The following is a 26,526-nucleotide window of genomic DNA, read 5'->3' on the forward strand; positions in this document are numbered from 1 at the left end:
TTTGCAGGAGTGGGCCCCAACCTGCCCCAGTGCAAGCCTCACTGTAAAGACAGCACCCTGTGCACGGAGACAACTCCATCAATGCTGGTTTTACAACTCACCCTGCAGCTGGCTACTGTCCTCATTGCACCAGCCTTCCCTGTGCTTAGACTTCTGCATGTCCTTTCATCCCCAGCTCATATTTGAAAAGCTTCTGCCCACAACAAATCCAAGTGAGCATGCTATGGGCTCCCAGCATAGCACTGCTTTCAAATCACAAAAACTCCTCAGAGCCTTGCTGACATCCTCAGTTATTCCCTCCCTGCTGCCTAACTTTAGCTCCCATCTGCACCCAAGTCTTCCCAAGGCACTGTCGACAGGCAGAGGTCAGCAGAGGCAGTGTGCCAAGCCCCACTTCTGGTTTTCCCATTCCTTAATGTCACTTGAGGTGGGAGGGTGCATCCTTCAACCAGCCAGTGCTGGCACCACCATGGAGTTGTAGCTTTGCTCTAGGTTTCAACCAGAAGGAACCTAAGACCAAACAGAAAAGTGCAGGATCCACCAACAGGGGCTACAGAAGGGGAATGGCAGGACTGGCAGCAGCGATGTTGCAGGTGCGTCTGCTACAAGATGCACCAGGGACACTGTTCACATAATCTGCTGACATGCTCATTCCTACTCTGAGCCCTGCCCAAGTCCCAGTGCAATAAAGTACCTCTCCTCCCACCCAATATTAACCCCAATCCTTCAGAGCCTCTCTCTGGGGACTGTGTCAGAGATATTTAATATCTCCATCTCTTCCCCCCCATTTGCTATTTCATTAAAAGACTTGGAACACTGAAGGATCTGAGAAAACACAGACCTTCCTTCCCATTTCCAAGTTCTGCCATCTCTCTGGTCTTGTGTCTCATGCCTAATCATGTACCTAAAGCCTCTTCTCACATGCAGAGCATGAAGTGCTCCAAGCAATACAGCAACAGTATTTAGCAGCCCCTGACACAAAGCTCCATCTTTCGGACAATAGCTCCATGTTACCTATAGCCCAGAGGTCTCCTCCAGAATCATTAACCTGGACCAGCTGTCTTTGGGATTTACAGATCTGCATAGATGGAAGATTGTTCCAGTAGTGACATCTTTTTACAGCAGTAGATCAGTGCCTGGGGCACTTAGATATCTATTTTGCCACTTAGACTCCAGGAGAACATGTAGCACCACAGTAGCTACACGGAAGCTGGCAGTAAGTTGGCATAATTGTCAGCAGAGCTGGATCACAAACTGTGACAGGAAGCTGTGTTGGAAAGAGCTGTGTGAGAATATGATCCTGCAGCAAAGCCAATTACTTTGCACCCTGAGTTGCTGTCTCACATCCACTGGGAGTGGAGGGCTTTCTTAAAGCAGGTGAGAACCTGATTCCACTCTCTTCTTGCTCCAACAGAGGCTCCAGTGTACATCTTCCAATCACTGTGGATCACAAGAGAAAAGCAGCCTCTTGAAGGCAGAAATTGTCTTTCAAGTCCCAACAAAGCACCATCCTGGCTGCTTTGCCCTAAAGGTGCTGCCAGCTTGTGATACAAAAACGCTCCTTTACCTATCCAGCATACCCAAACTCACAGCCTAATAGTGTTAATGCACCTCCTTTTCTGAGGAGGACCAGACAATGCTGCACTCATCCACAGGCATCCACAACCATTCAGAAAGCACAGAATACATGAAAGCTACAGCTGGGAGATTCAGTCCTGGTCAGGTTCAGAAGGCCATTGCAAAAGTTAAGCTCTCTTAGATGTTCCTACAGAATCCCAATAAGTCACAGCAAGGCCTTGGAGTTTGCACTAGCCCAGTTTGCTGCTTGTATGCAGGTAGCAAGTAAGTTACAGATCTTGCTTTTGTTTCTTGTTTGAATAAGTGCTATGAGAGCCAAGATCCCAGCAACTGCCTTCAACACAGAAGTGCCACAGCATCTACCCAGAGAGAGATCCTCCAGACATACAGTTCATTTGAAAACAGGGCCAGTCTCCTCTACAACCAGCAGATAACATCACAGCTCCTTTGGGACTTGAAACAAAACAAACAATCTCTTCTGTTTCCCTTCAGAGTTTTATTTAGCAAAATACAACTGTTTCAGCCCTGCCAAGTGCACTGCCCGACCTGATGGCCAGCTAGGGGAGGCATACACTGAAAGCAGGGCTGGCTCTGCCTTTTAGCTCAATTCTTTCTCTTGGCTGAAAAGAACAGCACAAGCAGCTGTCAAGAGAGCAAGCACAGGTGAAAAGGAGTCCCTGCTCCAGGCACCCTCCCTTCCGCCAAATCAGTGTACCCCACACACAGACTTGCTTCACACGGCTCAGTTTGGCTGATCTCAACCTGACCAGCATCGAAGCTGATAGGGCATTCTGGCTCAACCTGCCCCTCAAAGGTATCCACAGGAGAGTTAAAAAAAAAAAAAGAAACAAAAAAAAACCAAAAAAACAAAACAAAACAAAACAAAAAACAAGAAGAACAGATAATATTACAGACCCTGACTTGCACAAAATGAAAAAAGGAAAGGACAATTGGCCTTTATTTCCACTAAAGAGCAGATGAAGTTGTTAAGCCTTGCCCCTTCTGGACTCTTTAACATAGCCTTTTGGCAAGTAAAGAATCTACAGATGCCTTGGGGCCTCTCTCACCTCTCCTGCCCTGCTTTTCCCTGAACCAAGTGTCAACGTTGCTGAGTTGGGGCAACCAGAAGCGGTTACGGTGCCCTTCACGAGGCCGTGAAGTCAAGGACGTGCAAGGCTGATGCCAGGGCAGCATACAGATGGGTGGTACTGAAACGGAGGCAGTACACTGGGCTGCTGGTGGGTGAAGACAGGTGAAAACTCTGCAAGAAAACAGGAGAGTCAGCTTTTCAAAGAAGAGGTCAGCCCACAGACCCCAACAGGTTTTTCAGGCCCAAATGGTCGGATGCCCTGGCAAAGCAGGAATAAAGGCGAGGCCCACTCAGTCCGAAGACAGCTCGACAGCCTCTGTCTCTTCTTTCAAAGAGACACGAGTACCTGGCTGCCACAGAATGAGCCAGAAGCCCTGCTGCTGCCTGGCCTCCAACCAGCCCTCACCTGCAGGCACTGAGTCTGCCGCTTATCCCAGAGGCGCACCACTCCGTAGTAGGAAGAGCCGCTTGCAATCATATGGTTCCCATCAGTCCTTATGCAGTACAAGGCGCTGTCATGGGGCTCTTCCCACTCCCGGACACATTTTCTGCAGTGACAACACAAAACAGAGTGGCTGAGCCTCCACCACCCAGTGCCTGGACTGGAACTGAGGTCCCATTTGCCTGAAGCAGCTAACCGAGCCGCAGGCACGTCCCCAGGCACTGCACAAGAAGAGCCCAGAGGATCCTTGCACAGGCCCCAGATGCCAGCAGGATAGGCTCACCTGGTGCTGGTCCGTATGTCCCAGTAGCGGATGTAAGTGTCATACCCACATGAGAGGAGAAGGGAGGGAGTTTCGTAGAAGACATCGAGCACTCCAGCTCCATGGTGAAAGTCAGTCCCTAAGCAGGTTAACAGCTGACCGCTGCAATGAAACATAATTGAAGAGTCATTCAGAGCAGGGAGCCCTTCCAGTCCAGCAGGCCAGAGCAGAGATGTCACAGAAGTCTCTTAGATCTCATTTCTGTGATTTAACAGAATGCAACAGCCTGCACAGCTTTGCTCTTCCTCCTCCAGCTTCTGCTACTGCTTGAGCTACAAACTGCCAAAGATAGTGACCAGCAGGAGTCACAGCTGGTCATGATAAGACATGGGCCAAGGTAGAGCTGACCCCTAGCAACAGGGGGTCATCTTCCTTGGGAAAAGTGACCAATACGCTGAATGACGAGGCTCCATTTCCATGGGAAATGCTACTCAACTCCAGATAATCTGCAGCAGCCACTCCCCTGGTTGACTCCGTCCCAGATTCTGTCTTCCAGCACACTGTCTGCTAGGGTATTTCCTGAAATCTTTGACACACAGCTCAGATCCACAGCCAAATCAGACTCCTGCCCCTGGTGACCATGGTTGCTTTTCCTTACTTTGTTACATTATGCAGCATGATGCAAACACCTTACCTGGGGCTGAACATGACAGGCCAAGAGCAGCCACCCTAGGTATGCTCTGGAGATGATTTCCCAAAGGCTAGCCTCTCCCCTGTCCTTATAAAATTCCTTGCTTGCTGTGGAAAAGCTAAAACAAAATCCCCATGAAGTTCAAAGTTTGTGGCCATATCACTCAGCTGCTTCTTCACGTTAAGCAGCAGCGGCTGCCTGGTGAGGGACCACTCTACAAGGGGCCTCCCAGCAAGGCTGGGAGAAGTTTGAGGCCCTTCTCTCGGTCACGTGAAACTACACACTGCCTAGGGCACAGGCCACAGCCTGTCTCCACTGACACTCCAACCACCCCAGCAGCCAGCAACACCTGTCCATAGCAGACTCTAAGGAACAGAGGGGACAATCTGCCCAGCTGTTGGAGATGGCCACCTATTGCAAACCCTCCTCTTCTTCCTCCGCCTCCTCCTCGCACCCTTTACATCAAACATGCTGGACACAATAAACCTCGAAGCACCTGCTTTTCCACCCCTGCCACACGGCCGCCCTCTCCAACAGGCCCTTGGTTCTCAGGACAATGAAGCGGCCCTGAAAGCCGACAGCACGAACCCCGCCGTGGGGTCACTCCCAGCATTTCCCACCATTATTTTGTTACTTTCTGCTCCTTGATCCAGCATCACACAGTTCTGAGGCACATCGCCAAATGCCTTAATTCTGTCTGTAATCTGGGCTAAAGCCCTCGTCGGGGGATAAAGACCACACAAAAGGAGAAATAGAGTCCCAGGAGATGTTAAAACAAGTAAACACCTTTGTGTCAGGAGACAGAAATCGCTGATAAAGCAGATTAGCGCCTCGAGCCCTGGTGTCCCCAGATCAGAAGGCGAGCCCTGGCCGATCTTTGCAGCCAGCACGCTTCTATGATCACAGAGCTGGCGGCGTGCTGGGGCCAGCCTGTTTCCCCACAGTCACTCTCCAAAGAGCAGATTATGTAGAATAACAATTTCTTTGTGGCTGTGTAATTCCCTCCGTGACCGTGGCTGTGGGCAGCTACATTGGCCCTTGATGCCAGGGCCCTAGCAACCATTTAGAGAGGCCAACCAGCCCTAGCAATGGCCCCCCCATGCAAACCTCTCGGACAAGCTTTAACATCAAGTGCATGAATTAATCCCCCCCAACACGAATCCAGGGGTGCTGGCTTATTGGACTTTGTATTTCTCTAGGCAAGGGATCGAGGGGATTCCAGGCATCAGGCCTTTGCAACCTTCTCACAATACGTTAACCCTTGGAGGGTTACTTACAGACCAACCTAGCTGCAACTCTGCACCTGCACCTGTAGATCTGGAGGTCGAACATTCAGTCTGAGCTGAAGTAGATGTGTCCTCCAGCTTCACTACAGGGTGTGGGAGGTTTGGACATCTGAGCTCTGGCACTGCCCTGCCCCTCCAACTGCACTGATCCACTCTATCTGCCATTCTGCACAGTCAGCAGGACAGACAGACAGGCACAATGCTGTTCTCAAGGCCTCCACACAACCTGTTTGATCCTATGAGCTGTATTTGTGGACATGTATCAGAAGACACGCATAAGAGGAAGCAGCTGCTCTCTCAGTCGTGAGCCCTTGGTCTACCTGCAAGAAGCAGAAGACAGATTGGCCAACCTGAGTCATCTGCTTGCTGCCAGAGGAAAAGCAGGGAGCAATTCATAGGAAATGAGCTGTTTCAGTGGCTGTGCACAGACAACTCTACCCAGCAGCACATTTGGTGAACACGTGCTATCTGGCTGACACTTGTTTGTACTATTTACCCTCCATCATTTTTCCCTACTAATACACTTTTAAAATGCACAGAGAGGCACTGTGCTAAGGAAAGGTAGCAGGATGCTGAACAACATCCAAAAATCTTTTATGTGCTGGAGCACCTCTTCTTCCTCTCAGGTGCCTCAAATGGATCTCCTAACATGTTGCCACCTATAGCAAGCTCCCATTACATCCAGATTGATCCTGGCCACACAAAGCTTATCTCTTGTGTCCCCAGACCAGGCTTTAGGATACAGTGCTGCAAGACAGCAGCAAATTTTAATGCCAGGCTGTTAATGTTTCCAAATGAAAAGAAAGAAAAAAAAATCAGCATTAAGCATCAAGGAACCCTGGGGAGAAACCAGAGAGTCTGGATCCTGATCTGAATGTGGATGTTTGGTGGCCCTGCTAGGCAGGGGGGTTGGAACTACATGATCCTTGAGGTCCCTTCCAACCCAGGTGATTCTGTGATTCTGTGATTCTGTGATTCCTGCTTTCCTGTGCTGTGCTGAGCACCACCCAGGTGCCTTGCTCCAGTGTTTCACCATGCCTTCACACTTCACCACAAGTGGTACCCAAGCACCTCAGCAATTGGAGTTCCTCCAATTACTTTCCAGCCTAGACAACAGAAAAGAAAACAAATAAAATCCCCACCAGGATTAGTTTTCCTTAGTAGGCAGAAAAGCAGCATAGATGCATACAAGTCATTTTGCAGTTGCAGGAAACTTTGTTTTGCTTGTTTGTTAATCAGTTCAATCCTCCTGCCCTAAGAATAGGTCAGCCAAGACAGCTTTCAGCTGGGAGGTCCAGCCCCTGCTTACAGCAGCAGCCCTTTAGCAGTTTACAGAAGCAACACATTAGTTGCTACAGTGAAAAGCTTATAACCTGACACCAGGGGAAAATCATACTGTCTTGCACACTGGGCACATAAACCAGAAAAAGCTAAGTTTTGGCATAGGTACACTAAAATAAATAAAGACGCTGAATGTGATTAATATTTCTTCCATTTTTTAGCAAATTATGTGACTCTGGGCCAGCAGTTCCAGGAACCAGGCCACCATGCTGAGCTAGCCCCATATCCTCCAAGCACGTGTAACCATGCTGAGCCTTTGCTGGGAAGGAAATGTTCTGCAACCACAGGTGTACCAGTCTCAGGATCACAAGTTAGTGCCTACAAATTCTTCAGTCTTCATTATCCCAACTACTCCCTGCCTTCAAAACCCAGTCCCCACCAGCTTCCACTTCCAAAGGGGGCAAAACCCACAGCTGTTCCCTGAAAACCCAAAAATGATCAGGATGACCTATCAAGGCGCAATAAGAAAAGCAGTAGATACACCAGCTCATCTGCAATAGTTTTCTAACAGCTCATTTGGGCAGTGGGCACCTACTCAAAGAGGCACAAAAAAAGCCCACAAAGTTGAAATAGTCTACAGCCTCCCAAGCAAAAATGATCATCTGCATGATCGTAAGAATTCAGGATTTCCCAGAGACCTTGCTGACAGACAGAGCTCTGAAGAAGTCTGCAGCTCCCTACCTGCACTCTGTCCAGTTGCTTCTGGTCTTGGCCAGCTATCTTTGATGTACTTGAACTACAGTCCAAAAGCTGGCTTGAAACAATACACAGTTTTCCCCCCACCCTAAATTTTTGTCAAACCTGATTCACTAGCATTGATATTACACAAATACACAGCAAACAAGTTTAGTATTAAACGCATTCTAGGAATCTGCTGAATTCAGAACATCTGTTGAAAACAGATATGCCTGAATTTGAGGACATAACTCATTCGCTCTGGAAACCTCATCTGTGAGCTGTGACTATCCATCAGAGAGGAGAAGCCATTGCACAGAAGTAGGCCAAAACCAAGCACTGCTCCATACGCATATTTTAGCATCAAAATCTACTTCCAGCAAGCCAGCTGGGAAGCATTTACTTAAATAAATAAATAAATACTGAAAAGTGCACTGTTCTATTCAAAACAGTGGGATATTTGAATAGGGTATCAAACAGAGAAAGGAAACAAAACCCATTTAAAGACAATTATCTGGAGTGCAGCATTTGTACAACCCCTGTCATCCAATTTGGAAAGAACACCAAAACAGAAGGGAAGAGCTAAACTGTCATCTCTTCCAGGTGCTTTGCACCTGGGGCTAGGACACTCAAGGGATGCAGCAGGTTCTGCTAAGAAGAGAAAGGCTTGGTTAAGCAACATCTATAAATGTACACAGGGAGAAACAGAGCTATTTGGCAAAGCTGTTTTTCACAGTTATCCCACCCCAAGATTACTTCGGCACTAGGCCAAGGTTACTGATTCTCGCAGGGAGGTGTGGATAGGACTGGGGAATTCTGGGGGTGACCTCCATGTGAAATGGCTCTGAGATGCCATTATAAGCGAGTTGAAGTGATTTTCAGGAGAAATGCCTCTCTCAGCTTCCCCAGCACAGCTGAAGGGCCTTGAGGCAGTAGGGGGGAATGACACCAACGATGGTTTGAGATTGTGTCGGGGGGGAAGAGACAGAAGAGGGAATTTTGCCTTCTTTTCTTCTGCTTTCTCTGAATTGGCCCACACACGCTTTAAATGGTCCAATAAAAAGATACAATTTCTTTACCTTTCCAGCTCGGGGACCCTGTGAGTTTTTGTTGTGCGGGTTCCCGTAAGGTTAAGTTCAGAGGATAAACTGACACGCTGGGCTATGGGAAAAAGCCAGTTTCTTCAAATAAAGCCACAACGGTGCAAAAGAGACCCTGCTGGGGCTTTTATTTGGGAAAACAAACAGAAATGGCACCAAGCCCTTCTGCTTTACGGACCAATTTAACTATAAAACCAATGTTCTCCCTCTCGGGGGTGAAGAGGGTAGAGAGACAGGACATGACAATAGTCCAAAACCTTGGGGGGAGAGAAAAAAAAAAAGATAGGACAAAAAAAAAGTTGTCTGTCCCCTTTTCTTTCTTGTCCATGGCTCCTTTTCTCAGCACACGTGTGTTCTTGTAAAAACGATTAGATTGCAATTTGTATAACATGGTGACCCCCAAATTCAGACATTTAACCCCTTTTCTCTGCAAAGAATGTCAAGAATGTCTTCTGTGTCTTTCTTTCCAACGGGAGGAGCAGGGGGGAATTCTCTCAAACTGTGATTTCTTGAGGGAAGAGAAAAAGAGGAAGGCAAGGAAAAGAAGCAGGGAATTCTTAAAGCCTCTCGCCTTTCGCCCCACTTGTGTGGGAACAGGAGGCTGTACTGCTCCCTTTCTGGACTGAGCTCTGCAGGTCTCCTTTAGTGGGGAGACAAAAAAATGGAGAGTCCAAATCAAAACAAAGCCATCTGTTTAAATGAGCTACCACTAGCCAGTGGCAGAGGGGGTTCCTCATTCACTCCTTCCCATTCTTCTCTCTTGCCTCTGTTGATTCTTTCTCAACCCAGGGAAAAATAAAGATTGCTTTTGCTTTGGCTCAGAGGGATGAAACTGATTGATGCATTTGGAGCGTCCAGCCCCCACCCGCGCTCTCCAATTGTTCAGGGCCTTGTAAAGTTGTCATAAATACGCCTGAACAGGAGTGCAAAGGCCACAGCATGCCCTGGACACGTAACATCCAAAGGGCAGGAGCTGGCCTCACGCTCAACCACAGTGCAAGAGAATCGCAACTGCAGCAGGGAGAAAAGGATCTCAGATAAATACCTGTATGTTCTCCCTCTTACAAGTGTTTTACTTCTGGGTTAAGATGCACCAGAGTCATCTTAACGAAAGGAAGGCAGAGAACGTCCAGCTTACGTGACAAAAGGTTGAGAAAAATGATGTTAAAAAGTAAAAAGAAAATCAATGAAGAACCACAAGGCCCAAAACTGATTTGAGACTGCATGCATACCACAGAAAATACATTGCACAAGCAGATCAGACAGAAGCTATTCATTATAAACCAAGAGACAGTGCTCTGACCACAAAACTGCTAAGAGGAGCACTCATCCAGGAGAGAGGCACCCTATAGCAGTGAGCCTCCTCCAGCACTGGCTCAAGTAGCTGGCTGTTGGAGGCGTCCTGCCTCCAACAAGGGCTGAGATCTCAGAGCAAGGAAAACTAATCCTACAGTTTAGAGCTGCAGAACTAGGGTAGGAATTTCAATGCGGCCTTGTCAAAGGATTAATTCATGCCTGAAGGCAAGAGGACAGTGTGCCTCTAGTCTTGCTTCTCAAGTCACAAGCGTTAGCAGTTCCCAAGGAGAGGGACCTGCTCTTCCTTTGCCTAGATCTACAATTGAGCTCCCCATTCTGCTGACCTTCCTGCAGAGGGAATGGTTCTGAGCACCAAATTAGAAACATGGTAGTCATTGTGCAAAACTAAATTAATATGAGCAGATCAAGAATGGGTGTGCTTGAAGACTAAAACGTCCCTATGATAGACTTCAGACTGTCACATCACAAACCCCTTTCCCTTGAATTTCAGGAAGGCACAACACTTCTGTTCCCACTTAACAAAGTACATATTAATGGGAATACTCAAAACCAATGCTTCAAAAAGAGTAAACAAAGTCACGTGTGGAGGGGAAGAGGAAACAACACAGCAATAAATAAGCAGGATTGCCCCAGAAAAAGAGAATAAGAAGCTATGTGAGGAAGGGCAGTTACCTGTGGATCATCCCATTGCTGAGAGGAGGCAGTCAAAGGTTCACATTTGCTTTCACTTATCTGAGGCAAGCACAGCTCAGAAAGCAGTTTAGCTCACTGTTGGACAAGTTTTGAATCACTTACTGTGATTTAAGGACATTGTTCAGCCAAGACAGAGATACTGAGAAAGAAATTCAAGCCTAAAAAGAATGTGGTGCCTTTTTCACACAAAGCCTGGAAAGAATGTTTTCACCAAGGAAGATGACTAGTGTGATAAATTCATAGAAAAGCATGGCAAGAGAAGGGATTCTTCATCTACAGTGTGATATTGTCATTCTTCTGTCCCCCAAATCCTGTGAATCTATTATAAGTGCCAGAATATTTCCTACCACTCATCTTTCCTGGTCCCACTGAGATATCCATCCTCTACTCTGTGACTAAATAAATCCAGTTTTAATGCCTGGATGAAGCAGACTCCCCACCCTTTTTGGAGACAGTTACCTTTCCTTTTGATTTAGGAACTTCAGTTCTGAGTCTGTTTGCTCCCCTTCACCCAAACCTCTGTCATTGAATTGGAATCATAGAACACTCTGAGCTGGAAGTGACCCACAAGGATCATCGAGTCCAATTCCTGGCTCCACACAGGACCACCCAAAATTCAAGTCCTGTGAGCACTCTGTTCAAACACTTCTTGAACACCTCAGCTCAGTGCTGTGACCATTGCTCTGGGGAGTCTGCTCCAGCCCCACCACCCTCTGGTGCAGAACCTTATCCTAATTCTCAACTTGACCCTCCCCTGATGCAGCTTCATGCCATTTCCAGAGAGTGGATGCCACTAGAGAGCAGAGATCAGTGCTGCCCCTCTGCTCCCCTGTGAGGAGCTGTAGAGGGTCTCAAACTTGTTTAAACCTTGAAGTCAAAAGCTCTGAAGAGAGCACTCTTCAACAGAACTCACTTTAGAACACGACACTTGTACATTTTAGACCAAGCTTCTATAAAAAAAAGCTTCTGATAAAACATTTAGCACATTTTGTAACCAAGAGCTACCTCTGCAGATCTTCATTTCATTTACTTCCACGCGTAGAAAATCTGAGTACGATAAGACACAAAGACAAGAAGGATTGGATTTAAACAGGAAAGCACCAGCAGCAATCAGATTCTACCATTAGTCCCCAAATAGCTTACAAACCTCGTATAGCAGTCAGCCCTTAAGCCCACCAAGTACAAAATGAAGCTAGGACCAAAGTCTGCTTTGGGTCCACATTTGCAGGACCTAGCACTTATGGTGCACAGCGCACAACCAGCACTACATAGCAGGCAGCTGTCACATTACACTTGCTTGCTTAAGAACAGCACAGGGAGCAAAAGCTTTAAAGCTCTCCCTCCTTGTTGACAGCTGTGCTCAGGTTCCTTCACTCAATTGGTTTAAGAGCCGCCAAAGTGGATGCAGATCAACATACTCTGAGATTTGAGAGACAGCAACTAATTCTTGCCCACCCTACTTCACAGACAGATGCAACCTAGCAAGGGTCCCATGGAAACACATACCAGAGATCAAGCAGCAGCAAGCTCACACAAACTTCAGCCAGCTGCTTATGCTGTAATGCTGTCTCTTACAGGGAAAGACCACAATGCAATAGCATGAGAGGCAAATGCGGATCACCAGCCTGCTCAGCAGCCCGCCCCTCTGCTGAGGGCACCAGACACACACCTGAATCTCCCTTCTTCTCCACTCCCAAGCCACTTTCAGGAATCCTCTACTCCCACCACCCCAAAACATGCAGACATCAAAGGCACCTGCCTTGAACACCTGAAGATCAGGGGAGCCTGACGGTCAAGAAATGAAACACTGTATCTTCCCTTTCCAGGCACTCTCTGCCTTTTTCTCCCCATCCCTTTGAAAAAGGTGGCAGAGATAAATGGAGAACAAAGAAACAAGAAAAAGCCACAGCTCTGGCCCACACCCTGCCTATTACTTAAGGGGGAAGGAACTCTTCCGAAAGAGGAGGAAAAAAATGTGCTCAGACACAATGGCTCAAAAGGCCAGGCAGCAAACCGGGCCACTTTGTACTGCTAACAAGGGAAACCTAATTACAGGAAGAGGGCAAAGAGGGACAGATAAAAGGGATACAAAATTTCAACATCTGTTGCCATAAAGGGACAAGAAGTGGGGAAACGCAAAGTGTCAGTTTGGTGTCAGTGACGGCGTAAAGCCACTTTCAAAGGGCTCAGGAGAGGGAGAAAAACTGAACGAGAAATTAGAGGGCTCTTAAAAAAAAAAAAAGAAGAAGAAGAAAAACACACCCGAAAAACAAGAAACAACTCTAGCAAAAATGCTTTCAAAAGAGGGGAGGAGATGGACAAAGAGTGGATATTTAAACGGTAGAGGAGGTTTGCAGGGCACAGTTAACATTGTCTGAGTTTACACAAAGGCTCTCCTGCCCTGTGCCTGTCACACTGTGTCACAGGAAAGGATGAGGTAGGATTTGTGCATTCCAAGTGTTTACAGCATGAGTGCTGCCATACTGCAACACTGGTCCATTTCAAACATTAGCATAACAGCTCCAAGAGCTGTGCAAAGTGACATCCAGGGTACCCTGCCTCACAGAGGAGCATCTCTGAGGAAGGGGCACCTGTGTCTCTGCACGTAAAGACATGCAGACAACCACGACACAGTGGGGAGCAAAAGCACGCTGCAGGCAAAGGACAAATGCTGACTTTGGGCTGTTTCCAGAAGTGTCACCCTTATCTCCCAGGCAGTTAGGTTAGACTCCCAAAGGAGATTAGAGGTGGCAAGAGGAACAGAATCTGAAGAAAATTTCTTTCTCTCTTGCTTGCCATTATTGATCTCTCTTATGCTAAGCCACATGCTAGTGCTGGCAGATGAGACAGGAAGGTCTGGGAAGAGAAAGGCAGGTGCACTTCCAGCAGAAGCAGGGATGCATGATCAGAGAGGCAGCTGCCCCCACATCCCTCACTGGTGCAGAAAGGCAAGAAGCCCAGAAGTCAACAAGACCTGATACTTGCAAGGACACAGGCTGGCATCCAGTGGCCTATATTACTAATAGTTCTCCTTTCCTGTACAGACCTCTAATCATCTAGGTTATTCACAGCCCCCTCAACAAACACACCTTGATCCTGAGTAGCAATAAGTGCACAGCAGTTTCCCCACATCTAAAAGCGATCAGGTGGCACAATGTAGCATCTGTGAGATACGTCCTCCAGAGGTGTAGCTAGTCAGCTTCAAAAGCAAAAGAAAAAAAATCCTTATTACAGGAGAAAGGGCCAGGTGTAGCAGCAGCTGGAATTTCAGCCATCAGAGACAGTCTTGGCATTACGCGGTCATTCCCCTGCTTCAGACTCCCTTTGACAATTGCTTGTTGCTGCCTGTTCTAGCTTTGATCCAACGCCATCATAAGCAGAGTTAGAAATGAAAGACAGTTGTGGGGGGGGGATGCAGCAAGAAGCATTTCCTTTCCCCCATGAAAAATTTCTTTGCCTCGAAACCCAACCAACCTTTCTCAGTGCCCAGAACACGTTTCCAGGTGAAGACATTAACCCTTTTCTCTCAGAGGGGCCCCAGGGTCAGGGAATAGCGAAGGTCATAAATACGAAAATACACCATGACCAACAGCTACAAGCACCAGCCAAGGACTTATCTGGCCTGGAACTAAGAAGATCAGTACACAAAAGGTTATTTAAGCTTTAAATCCTTTTGTAGCATGTTCTATCTCTCTGCTGCTGGAGAAAAAGACCACCTACCCAAGGGAAGAGAATACCACAGACATTGCACACACCACCATGCACCAGGTAAATAAACTGAGTGAGGCCTTGAACAGCACCAAATACCAACATTAAGGATCCTGCAGTTTGAAAGAATGTTATCTTGAGCATCACTCTCCCCTGCATCATTGCATCATTTTTTGATAGAGAAGTTGCTTCAATTCTGCTCATAGCAATATGTCCTTGCCACGTTCAGCCTCAGGTCAGACTCTGCAGGTCAGACTCTGTCCCTTCACGATCATAAGGAAAGGGTAAACACCTAACTAGGAGGCAGAGTCTGGCTTCAGCTGCATGACATTAACTGGACACACTGGACACAGGAGGAGTCCTTCAGTCCTGGGTAGCGCAAAGATCTTGAGTTTCCACATCATACTCCCAGTTCAGGAGTGTTCAGCAGGTAGACAAGATGCACAAGCCCCAAGGGAAGAAATCAGCACTTCCCTCCAATACTGTTTCTAGCAACCACTGGAAGCTTTAATAAACAGTCTAAAGCTCTCCTGGGAAGAACACTTTATGGAGAAGTCAAGATCTTCAAGGACAACTCCATATTCTTTCACTACGAATGATCACATCAAGCTTCGCATGCCGGTTTCCCAGCAGTACTCCTCACCCAGCCTCCTGCCCTGCACGTGCTGACCAGACTTCCAGCTCACACGCAGATCCCCAGGGTGGAAAAGCCCCAGTGGCATGGTGCATTCCAGCTGTGACAGGCGAACAGGGAAGAATAAGTTTGACACTGCAGCCATTGCAACAGAGGCCCAGTGGCCTAGATTGCCTTGGCTTTTTTATTTGCCTGTCACTCAGGCTTTGACATTATTGAAAGATCAAACTCCGTTGTGCCTGTTCATTACCTTAATCCTATTTTCTACACAGCTTTATTATCTCTTCAGGCTTCCTTGGGAAAGCCTGTCAAAGAGGCTGGGGCAGGGGGAGAGGGTTGCCAACCTCTTCACTCCTGTCAGATGCCTCTATTGAAGAATCATCAGCAGATTTGATGGGCAGGGGTATCAGCGCCGCCTGTATCCTTCTGGAGCACACCAAGGGCACCACTGGATTAGGTAACCAAGAAACATTTGCCACTGCTAAAACACTAGGGCCCACTCTAGCCCAGCCTTTGCAGGATGCACCTTCTGCCAACTCTTCACTTTTATTACCTCAGAGGAAAGGAAACAAAGTGTTTTATATTTACATTTGATGTAGTTGACTAAGATCTAAATCTAAATTACCTAAGCTATAGGTTAGCGGACAATTGTCCTCAGACCAGCTCTGAATCCACACCAATCTCCTTCTACCCTACTTTTCCCAAACACAGCCTTGGTGACAACCCTTGGGCCCCTTCTGACATTGTTCCCCTCCCAGACCTCGCCAGCTCTCCTCAATCCTGACAGCACTGCCTTGATAATCTGTGCTGTGCCACTCCTACACAGAGCATACCAGTTCTGGAAAGCTGAGCTGCCGTTCAATAATCCTGCCAAATATTTGCTATCTGTCCATCATTACACAAGGACCCTCAGGCTAAGAGTTTCAAATTTGTCAGCAGTTGAGTCTCACGTCAGGATTTGAGCCCAACATTTCCCCAGTCATTAAGGTCAGCACCTTTACCAGACAGGAACTACTCAGTGGCCCCAAATCAGAGGCCACAGCAATTAACCTCCAATGCTTATTAAGACAGAGAGAAGACAACATGCCTAAGTCACTTCAGTAGATAACCTGTCGCCACCCTCACCTCCCTGAGCTGCCAGAAACACCAGCCAGGAAAAGATGGCTGTAGAGCCTGCATTCACATTTGGCTTCTCAACATCGTGGACAAGTTTGCAAATGGAAGGACACAGGATCACTTCTCTCCCCTCTGGCTTGAACTGATGTATCAACTGAGATGGATGCAAAGGAAAGTGTAATGGGAATGTTCTGACTGTATTTGGATCGTGAGAAGAAACCAGATAAAACAAGAGCAGCTTCATTGGATATCAAGGATTACTGTGCCATAAACTGGAGAGAAACGTGGAGCTGCACCATACTGAACCAAAATCACTCCAACACACACCTTTCTACACCCTGCCCTCACATCTCATATTTCATAGAATCACAGAACCCTTAGATTTGGAAAGGACCTTTAAGGGTCATCTAGTCCAACTCCCTTTCAATGAACAGGGACATTCACAGCTTGATCAGGTTGCTCAGTACTTTGTCCAGCCTGGCCTTGAATGTCATATTTAAACATCTCTTGCCCACACACACACCAAAGGAATGATCCTATGCCATCTTTAGCCTTCCATTTCCTATTGCCAAGTCCTTCCCCATTACCTATATGCCCACTCACCTCTCGAAGTCCCAGATTCTCAGAGGTGACGTGTGTCCACAGCAGGCCGTTCCTGTCACAAATGAGCTGTTTAAAAACAAGCAAACAGAAACAATTACCAATCCTTAAGTTACGAAGAAAGTGTGAGCAAGATGGAGAAAATGGGCTACAAGGCACACTCTGAATTTTGGCTAGAGACTATTTCAGTATGTTCCACTGCACTTCACAAGGGCAGGTTGCAGAAGAGGGAGAGGTGCTCTGAAGCTGTCAGTGTAGCTGGACTGAGCTTTCCAGCTGAAGCAGGTCAAAACTGCAGAGAACTGGCAGGACATAAAGATGTATTTGCATGTGTGGATGGAAAGCCTAAACCAGGAGCAGCTGTAAATTGCAATGACATTTTCAAAACAGCACATACTTGGGACATTTCATATATAGTCAGGGCTATAAGCTGCAGAAAAACTTCATGGAAAATTCCCCATTACTTTTCAATTCATGTCTTGTGCCTGTGTGTTGGCAGCTTCCCAGCACAATCATGAATTGGCTGCAGCATCACAGACCTAACAAACCACAGAATAGAGGTCTCCAGTCCAGCGCCTGCTCAAAGTGAGGCCAATTTCAAAGCTGGATCAGGATGCCCTCTCTAGTACTCAACACTGTCTGCTAGAGGCAGCAATATTTGGCTTAGTTCGCACCTTTTAGCAAGGTCCGTCACAAAGTCCTCTTTGGGTGATGCCACATCCCTGCTGCATATGCTGAGCCCAGAGATTGGCTAACAGTCACTGGCTTCAAATTAAATGATAAGAGAGGATCAAATCTCCAAACTCAAGCAGCAGAAACATGGGTGCTACAGCTATCCACATCACACTGCTTGTTTTGTGCCAGCTTCCAATACTCAGCATAAAGAAGAGAAACAGACTCATCAAAGATTCCTAAGTAAGCTATTAATGATCTCTCACAAAGCCATGTTTACTACAGCTGCTAAGAATAAAATGTCAAAACTATGTTTAAGTCACTGCAACGAGGATAGTACAAATGCAGGAAGTGCAGCCTGCTTTCAAAAAATGCCAACTTGCTGCTTTGCCTAAACATGACACTGGGGATGACAGCTCAAAGAAGAAAGCAAAATAAGAAAATAAATATATCATGTCTGCAAAAACAGCAGTTCTAAAACATTTCATTGATTCTTCCTTTGGAAATCGAAAGGTGCCTCCAAGACTAATGTAGCAGGAACGGATTCTTCCACAGACCATGACCTCTGTGAGAAGCACTCCTACCAGCATTACATGGCATCCAGCAGCAAACAAGCACTCAACTTGATCAAAGCCAAAGTAGAGCCATGTGAAAGAAGGGCAAGAACTCAGTACTATTTCTACTTCCAGCTCCATGTTTTAGCTGAGCAATTGCTTTCCCCAAGTCATAGAACCATTAAGATTGGAAAAGACTCTTAAATCATCTAGTCAACCCACCATCACCAAGCCCATTAAACCATGTCCCTCAGAGCCCTATCTTCTCATTCCTTGATCACAGAATCACAGGGTTGGAAGGGACCTCAAGGATCATGAATCTCCAACCCCCTGCCACGTGCAGAGTCACCAACCTCCCCATTTAATACTAGACTAGGCTGCCCAGGGCCCCATCTAATCTGGCCTTGAACACCTCCAGGGACGGGGCATCCACAACCTCTCTGGGCAGCCTGTTCCAGCACCTCACCACTCTCTCTGTGAAGAATTTCCCCCTGGCATCCAACCTAAATCTTCCCTCCCTCAGCTTAAAACCATTTCCCCTTGTCCTGCAGTTATCATCCCTTTCAAAGAGTTGATTCCCCTCCTGTTTGTAGGCTCCCTTTAGGTACTGAAAGGCTGCAATGAGGTCACCCCATAGCTTTCTTTTCTCCAGGCTGAACAAGCCCAGCTCCCTCAGCCTGTCTTCATAGGGGAGGTGCTCCAGTCCCCTGATCATCTTCCTCACCTCAGGGATGGTGGCTCCACCACCTCCGTGGGCAGCCTGTTCCAATGTGTAAACAATTCTTTCTTAAAATAAGTCTTTCCTAATATCCAACCTGAAATCATGAGGCAGAAGCAGCACTGCCAAGCATGTTGAGCAGAAGAGGCAGACAGCTATCACCTGCAGCATTCTGCATTTGGAAACAGGGTTTCTGCTCAACACCTGCCTTCCCTCCACCAAGAATGAGATATTCCCCGATTGCAAACATCTCCTGTCTCAGAGAAAACAAGCCAAAAAGACTCACTCTGACAGCTCACGAGCCATACCCCATGTCTGGAAAGCAGCACTTATGTCAGGGAGTCCCTCATCTACAAAGCTAGGTGTTGGATTCTGTCCCTCCCTTCCCAAGCATAATCCATTAATAACTACTAAAGCCAATTACCGTGGTTAGAAACATAATAGCAGTCAGGGAGTCAGTCAAGCAGGCAATTGGGTGCTTAAGATTTTTCTTTCGGGGGACAAACTGACTTTGTCCCAGCAGAGAACGCCCTCACGTGGGAGACAGACCCCTTTGTGCAGAAGGTATGCAGCAAGGCTTTGATGGTCGTCACAGGTCTAAATTAGCATGGAGGCACACCAACAGGGAGAAAAAGGTGGGAGGAACGGCAAGGTCTAATCCCTGCTCATGCTGTCAGTCCTGGACTTCAGCTTTCCCTCCTCAGTTCTTACCCTCAACCCCCCACCCCACCCCAAAAAATAGTATTAGATGAAGAGATTTCTCTTCAGCATCACATACAGGCCTCAGGGCCACAAACAAGTCTCTTCTGGGTAAAGCTGCCTCCATTTAGTCAACAAGAATTTTGTCTCATACTTCAGCAGGATCAGGTTTGCAGGCTTTATCTTTAACAGGCTGGAGCCCATTAGCAAGCAAAGATAAGACTTCTCCCAGAAGTGCTGGGCATCTTCACTGCCAGGATTAGAGAGCAGCATTCACAAGACTTGCACAAAGAAGCAGTGCAAACGGGTAACTGACAAAGTCTTGGAGCAAATGGAACTGGAAAGCTGCATCCCCAGGTATGATACAGGGCCTCTCACCTTGAGTCTGGTCTGCAGTTTCAGACATCCCAAAACAGGAGCCTCATAGAGGTGACAGCTTGACACCAAGCAGAAGGGCAACACAAGCATGATTTGGTAGGTCTGAAATAATATGCAAATTGGAGCTATGGATGTTCAAAGCCTCTGAAAACAGAGCTTAAACCTACCACCAGGTTTGCTTCCTTCAGTTTACCTTTAGCAAGGCTTTTTGTCTTAGGAAGAACACAGCATGCAGCAGAAACCTGCGAACTAGAAAGTCCAATCTCTTGACAACTGGTCTGGTCAGCTGCCCAAGACAAATAACTCAAACTGAGTTGCTGAAAAACTGGTATACAAGAAAAACAGCTGAAGACTTACAAGCTTAGTAAATGTCATTTATTTTGCCCTACAGTGCTTTTGAGAGTCAGAGACTGAAGAGAGACTAGACTGGAAGAAGAAAACAGAAGATAACCTACATGTGTTACCACATGGATGATCCGTGTCTCAGGTACATTACTGGTGTATGCAGACACTGACTGGTGTCTGCATGTATACTGGTGTATACATCCACCCACTACATAAAAACTGCTGTGTTCAAGTTCCAGATGGGCTACGAGATGCAGAGACTCCTTCCCCACTATGCTTTCCTCTGTCTTGTGAAAATTGTTGTGTACCATGACTACAGCCTCCCTCCAACCCTCTAATGGAAAAATACACAACGTAGTAGGACTTCAATCTCTTCTACCAGATAACCAGCAATAGATTGAGAGATGATGACCTCAGTCTGTGCCAGGGAAGGTTCAGGCTGGATATTAGAAAAAACTCCTTCTCCAAGCATTGTCACAGGCTGCCCAGGAAGGTGGTTTAGTCACTGTCCCTGGAGGTATTCAAGAAACGTGTAGATGTGGCACTTAGGGATATGGTTTAGTAGGCATGGTGGTGATGGGTTGACAGCTGGACTTGATGATCTTAAAGGTCATTTCCAACCTTAGTGATTCTGTGACTTCCACAGCAGCATGCACTATTTTCATAGGGATTCCTCAGTAGCTAAAACCAGGAAAGCCAACATAGTAGTACAGTTACGACAATCCCACGCCTGCCCCTAAAGTACTAGCTCCATCTCACTTACAGCGTCCCTCTTTACCCCGTGCTGGAGAGATGCACTGCCAGATGTGGTTGAACCAGTGGGAAAGAGGTAGATGTACATCAGTCTTTTTTAAAAGATGCTGTTTGTCGTAAGGCTTGGAAATAGTCTCACATCCCAAATAAAGCCTTCGCACTGAACCCCATCTTCAGAGAAAGCCTGAGCTGAGAATTCTGCAATGCAAAGTCAATGAAGGAACTTGGGTAAAAAAGGTCTTTTCCATCCTCTTCTCAACTCCCAGCATGCCCAAGGTTTGCACCCTTTCCCTGTACTGTAAACAGATTGTTTCCCAAGTCCTATTCTGCTGTTTGGAGATTCTGAACCCAGAATCTGCCTGACGCGTGCAAGAGCCTGTTCCTTTCTCCTTGCATGCTCCCCCACCCTCTGGAATTGGTCATCGTTGTTCCATTTTGGAGACTATTATATACAGAGACTCATCGGACCGGGAAACAAAGAAGTTATTACTTGACAGAGCCCTGCAGCTGGGAATGTAGAAGGCGGGGGGAATGGTGGGGGAGCACTAAGGGAGATGGGATGGGGGGACTAGCAGTAGCGCTAAGAAAAGTGACCAACAGAAAGGACTGCTCAGAGATGGGAAACGTCCTTTTGAAAAAGTCTCAAGTTGGATGAGAAAAGAAGGAGAAGAGAAAGGAAGTCCAAAATGGAGAATGGAACAGAGGAGAGAAAGCAGTTGGTGCTGCTGGTGCCGCAGGTTAAACACACGGGTCTGTGGGTTTGTGTAGCCTTTGATTCAGCACTGACACGCTTTGGCAAGGGAGGCCACCAGAGCTGTCAAATCCTTCACCAACGTGCCCATCAATTGTATTCAGCTCTCCCCGACCCGCACTGGCATTTTAATTACTGTTGGGTAAACTAATTTGTACAAATGAAGGCAACTCTGCCTAATAGAATATGCAAGCTCTCTGACCTCTGACAGGCGATGACACAAGATACAAAGGAGGCAGAGGAAGGCTTTTTATCAGAGCCTTATTACTCTCTATTACTCCAATTAGTTAAGCTCCAGTGCTCCTAATTGGGGGAAAAAATTGCAATTAAATCAATTTTTGATGGGCTGAAAGTGGGTTACCGAACCGCCCTGCCTGTGAAACACTGATATTATAGCAGCAAAGGTCAAAGTCTTTGTCGGCACCTGTGGGGCCCCCACCTCCCCTCTCTAAGCCCCTCTGTGCCCCCCCAACACACGCACGCAGCTCGCTAAGGCGAATCATTAGAACATGTCATGTCTTATCGCAGTCGCCAGCATCCTGCTAACCTCATCAGTTGACATCATTAAGGAAGGTAACTCCTCCAGCATGAATACAGTGCTAAGGTCACACAAACTTGATGGAGCCCCTGCTGAAGAGCCCAGGAGGCTGCAGAACAGATGTAACAGTAACAACGTTCTCAAGGGGAGAGAAGGGGGTATAAAACTGCACAGTGAATTTCAGCACCTCCAGCACTAGGCTTTTCTGACAGAGCAGATGAACACAACAGGAGAGAGAGACAGAAACAGTACGTGAAGCTGGTGCTCCTTCCCCAAAAGCATTTCACTTGAAGAAAAAGTGCAGCATCAGTTTTTATGAGCAAATGTACAAAAAGTCCCATGCACCCTTCACTGAGGCAACACTAGATGAAGCCAAGATTGGTTGTGCACACATTCCTGGTGCTGCCCCTGCACACCCAACAGTATATACTGCCCCACATACATTCCATTAGCTACTTCATCCCTCTTGCACGATAACCAGAAAATTGAACCAAGTAGAAGTCAGTCAGGACAGCTGGATTATATGCTGACAGCTCAGTAACAGTAAACTAAAAAAAAAACTTGGCAGGAAGGGCAGTCGCACTGAAAGTCTGACCATTACTAACAGGCCAAAATAATGACTTTGCAGAACAGCAAGTGTGGGGAGTTGAAGTCTATTTAGAAGAAGATGGGACTGAAAAGGCTAAAGATGCTGGTGACACTTAACTGTACAAAACCTGAAATAGCAAGCGCAAGTTGCATTCAGTTTCCCTGCAATATCACTCAGGCTTTTGGCTCTAGACTAATTCTTTCCATGCTCCTCAGTCCTTAAGAGCCTTGCTGTCCTTCTTGTCCCAGGTACCGTACTCCTGCTGCATTCTGCCATGCAGTGCTCCAGATCCAGACCTTCAGTGCAAGGAAAAGAACACAAGATGCATCACACCAACTTGAATGTTTCCTATCTGCATTTCTGGCTGCTTTTCTGGGCTCAAGGGTATCCACCCTTTACCTTGCCAAAGTCTAGTTTCAGGAGTCTGCTTGTGATAATCTGCTCAGGTCCCTGCACTGCTAATCCAAACTTGTCATAAAAAGAACTTCTGGGGTGCTCTAGAGCTGAGCTTACATTTGGGCTCAAGTGCTTGCATACATGTAAAATATTCCTGCATTTCAACTCAATAACAGGACCGAGTTCACCTGAGCAACAGAGACCCACAGCTGCATAAGCCTCACCTTTGTTCAGCACTGAATAATGTTGCCAAAGAGAACCTGCAGCTGGAGGCAAATGGCCAGACTTGTTCCACAAACAGACTAGAAAGTGTTGGCATGTTTGCTGTTGCTTCCTTCAGCCTCGTGTGCATGCCATAGTGTGTCCCAAGGCATCAGCCAGCTCGGGGTTGAACTCTGTTCCAGATATGCATCGTAAATAGCACACAGAGAAGCTACAGAAGAACTCTGCCTAGTCCTCATGGATACCCCACCAGGGTCTCAGCACAGATAGAAAAGAAAATGTGTAAATATGACTACATGAACACCTCAATGTTTGAAATAGGAATTGCTGTGTTCTGGCAAGAAGACCAGTGACACAGGCACCAGCAGACAGGCCAATAACTCATTTACATGTTGCCTTGAGCCCCAAGTGGACAACTGGAAAGCGGTCCCCAGAAAGAAGGCATTTGCATTTTGTACTGAAGGGCACTGTAAAGAAGCTGGGCTGAAACAGAGAAGGCTCACATTTGAGGCAGAACTCCAGCACATTTAAGAGAAGAAACGCTCACGTCATTGTCTCCCACATCATTTACTGTATATCTCAGAGCAGAGAGAAGGTCAGCTCCAGCCCTCTCTCTTGGCTTCTACCTTCATGTCTTCCTCTAGACTTCAGAGCCGTGCAGGCTGAAGAATATAATAAGCCTTTTGTATCTCCAAAGACCCAATTCCCAGCACAGCAGAAGAATTTGCCTCTACTCCAGCAAGTTGATTATGAGCTGGTACCCAACCTGGACACCTCCACCCTGCAGTCAGTGCTTTTCAGTCTTTATACCTTTGCAGGCGTAAAATACTTACTAGCATGGTATGTCCAATACTCTTCAATTACCCTTCCTCCTTCCCCATACTCAGGGTTTACCGGGCATGGAGCGGTTGGTCTGTACACAGTTTTCTGTATGAGAACTTCCTGCATTCTCAAACTCAATTTAATCCCCAATCAATGCTCAAATTTTTACAGTCATCACAGAGAGGGGGAAAAAAAAATTAAAAATAGAGATTCCTTAACTAAAGAAGTATTACAGAAGACTCACTTCAGCTTATCACCAACAAAACCTTACAGGGCATTTTTACTTCTCAGAAGTCAAAACTTTAGAAAGGCAAAGAAAGGTGCTACTAAGGTTACATTCACACTTTGAGGAGTTTGTGGTGAAATAACCACAGCTGGTATCTGGAGAGCTGTGTGCTTCTCCCTCCAACACCACTTAGTCATCTGCAGCAACCTCTTCCCACACTCTGCTCTTGTCCTCCTCCTTGGAGCAGCCAGTCAGAACTTGCAGAATACACAATATTGTCGCTAGGTACCCACCACAAAGCAGGCCCTACCCTCGACTACAGCACATGCCATTAACAGTACAGCACAAAGGAAGTGCAAGGCAACTTCATAAGGTCTCCATCTTTGCTCAGCACATTGGTTTTTTTGACCCAAATGTACATGGTCCCTGTATGAGATGCATGCAAAGGTCTTAGACACTGGACACCACCCGCTCCTGGAATAAGGCAGGGCACCTACGGATCATCTCAGGCAGATCTCAGCTCTCACCCTCCTGCACTTTTACCACTAGCCTTCATGTCCTATACCAACCACCTTCCTGTGGCTCAACACCTTTATTCTTTCTCCCTAGCACCCATAGGGCAGACCTGACCCTCACCCTCCCTGGAACCCGCATCTCCCTGAAGCCCAGTCCTCTGGGCCCACACACAGCCTTACAAGAAGCCCTGAACTCTGGCCCTAGCTTTCTCAAAGCCTGCCCAGGTGTAAAGCTCCAGTGATTCCTTTTTCTTTGCCATTTTCCCTTCCTCCTCCCTTTCCCCTTATCCCCACCAACACTTTTGGGCCACACAGTGAGCTAGGAGGTTGGAGCACATGAGGACCACTGCAGCAGTCATGCTGTTTCTGCTCCCCCCTCATCCCAAGACAATTTCTAAGAGCCATTTCTTATCCTCCATGAAATGATTTCAGTTAATTGCCTGGTGGGAATCACTTATAGGTGCAGGAGACTGTCTCCTCAACACACACCCTGGCCCCTAATTGGCTTATTGAAGTTTTAACGGGGCTTTCACCTGGAGAAGCTGGTAATTATTCCCTTCATTCCCCTGTTGCTTGTACCTGTAGCTTCACACTTGGGGCCTGCCTGGCTCCACGGGGGGGGCTTTGTTCCCTCTTAACTACAGGCCCCACACAAATGCGCCCAGCAGCAGGAGAACACAGCAAAGTGGTAATTTTCAGCCCAGCGTAATTAGCCAAGGTTCTTTCAGTCCAAACCGCTGAATGGGGAGGGGGCTGCCAGGGAGGGTGCGCCATGTGGGAACGGTGGGACAGGAGCTGCTCTCAACAGGAGGACAAAGGCTTCTCGGGGGGCTGCGGGCTGGGGTGAGGAGGAGGGTTTGCAGCCTGGTGGCGCAGTGGAACATGCACAACACGCATCTTCCCTCAGTCTGCATAATGAGGCAGTGCGGGATGCTAAGAAGGGGCAAAGGAGGAAAGAAATCCAACGATGCACATCTGAAGAGCTGCAACGCATGACAGATTCTTGAAGGCTTGGCATAGAATCCACTACCAGAGAAGGATTTCTAAGTCTTTGCACTGAAATTAGGAAAGGTAAGAGGCTTCGGGAAAGAAAACTGGATATCACAGGTCCCAGACAGGATAGAAAGAACTGTTCCAAGAACAGATCCTCTTGCACATGTGCCCAGAGTCAGGCAACACGGAGAACCAGGAGGACAGGCTCCAGGTTCCCTCACTGCTAAGCCATTTCCCATTAGCAAAGCAAAATCACTTTTCATAGTGGGACCTCGGTTATGCTAGCTACCTTTGTGTTACAAGCCTTTGGTTCTGCAAAACCGACCACAAAACATGGTTTTCTGCTTGTGGAGTGGTCAAACCACCAGGCTTCCAGTGCATTTGCTCCTGTGCCACACCAGAGCATTTATCCATCTGGTATCCTGTAATAGTGTCATCTATGTGTTCTTTGAATTATTATGGCTCTCTTCAGGATAGAAATATGTCTTAATTGGTCAGCTCTAGGGCTGTAGACAAGTTAAACCTGCTCAGCTGACTTAGTGATTGCACCTCCAATGCAATCAGGTTTGGATTTTTGGGTTTGTTTTTTTTTTGGTTTATTTTTGATGACGAATTGTTTTTTGAACTTCTTCTTGTGCCCCTTATGACTGCAGTATTCTACTGAAAAAACAAGAATTGTCCCAATCTTAAAGCTCAGTCCTTAATCTGCAATGAGGTGTATGAGGCAAGAAGCCAAGTGAAAACAAGGCCATTGCTTTCATCATAGCACCAGTTACATAGGAGTACTGAGCAAGCCCTCAGAGATGATACAGTCACAACAAT

The 26,526-nt window shown here is 47.0% G+C and overlaps 1 protein-coding gene across 1 annotated transcript in view; it reads right to left on the bottom strand.

The window, feature by feature from the left end:
- Positions 1-2,054: 2,054 nt before the first annotated feature.
- The window catches only part of FBXW4 (F-box and WD repeat domain containing 4), a 59,000-nt gene continuing 34,528 nt past the window's right edge, over positions 2,055-26,526 (bottom strand). Inside the window, exons 6-9 of the mRNA XM_052676698.1 lie at positions 16,537-16,602; positions 3,394-3,534; positions 3,075-3,216; positions 2,055-2,839 (exon numbers count right to left, since the gene is read on the bottom strand). Of these exons, the coding sequence (XP_052532658.1) occupies positions 2,723-2,839; positions 3,075-3,216; positions 3,394-3,534; positions 16,537-16,602 (466 nt within the window). The 3' untranslated portion in view covers positions 2,055-2,722. The remainder of the gene's footprint in view (positions 2,840-3,074; positions 3,217-3,393; positions 3,535-16,536; positions 16,603-26,526) is intronic.

The sequence above is a fragment of the Tympanuchus pallidicinctus genome, unplaced genomic scaffold (genome assembly GCF_026119805.1).
Source record: "Tympanuchus pallidicinctus isolate F22 unplaced genomic scaffold, pur_lepc_1.0 scaffold16, whole genome shotgun sequence".
NCBI lineage: Eukaryota > Metazoa > Chordata > Aves > Galliformes > Phasianidae > Tympanuchus > Tympanuchus pallidicinctus.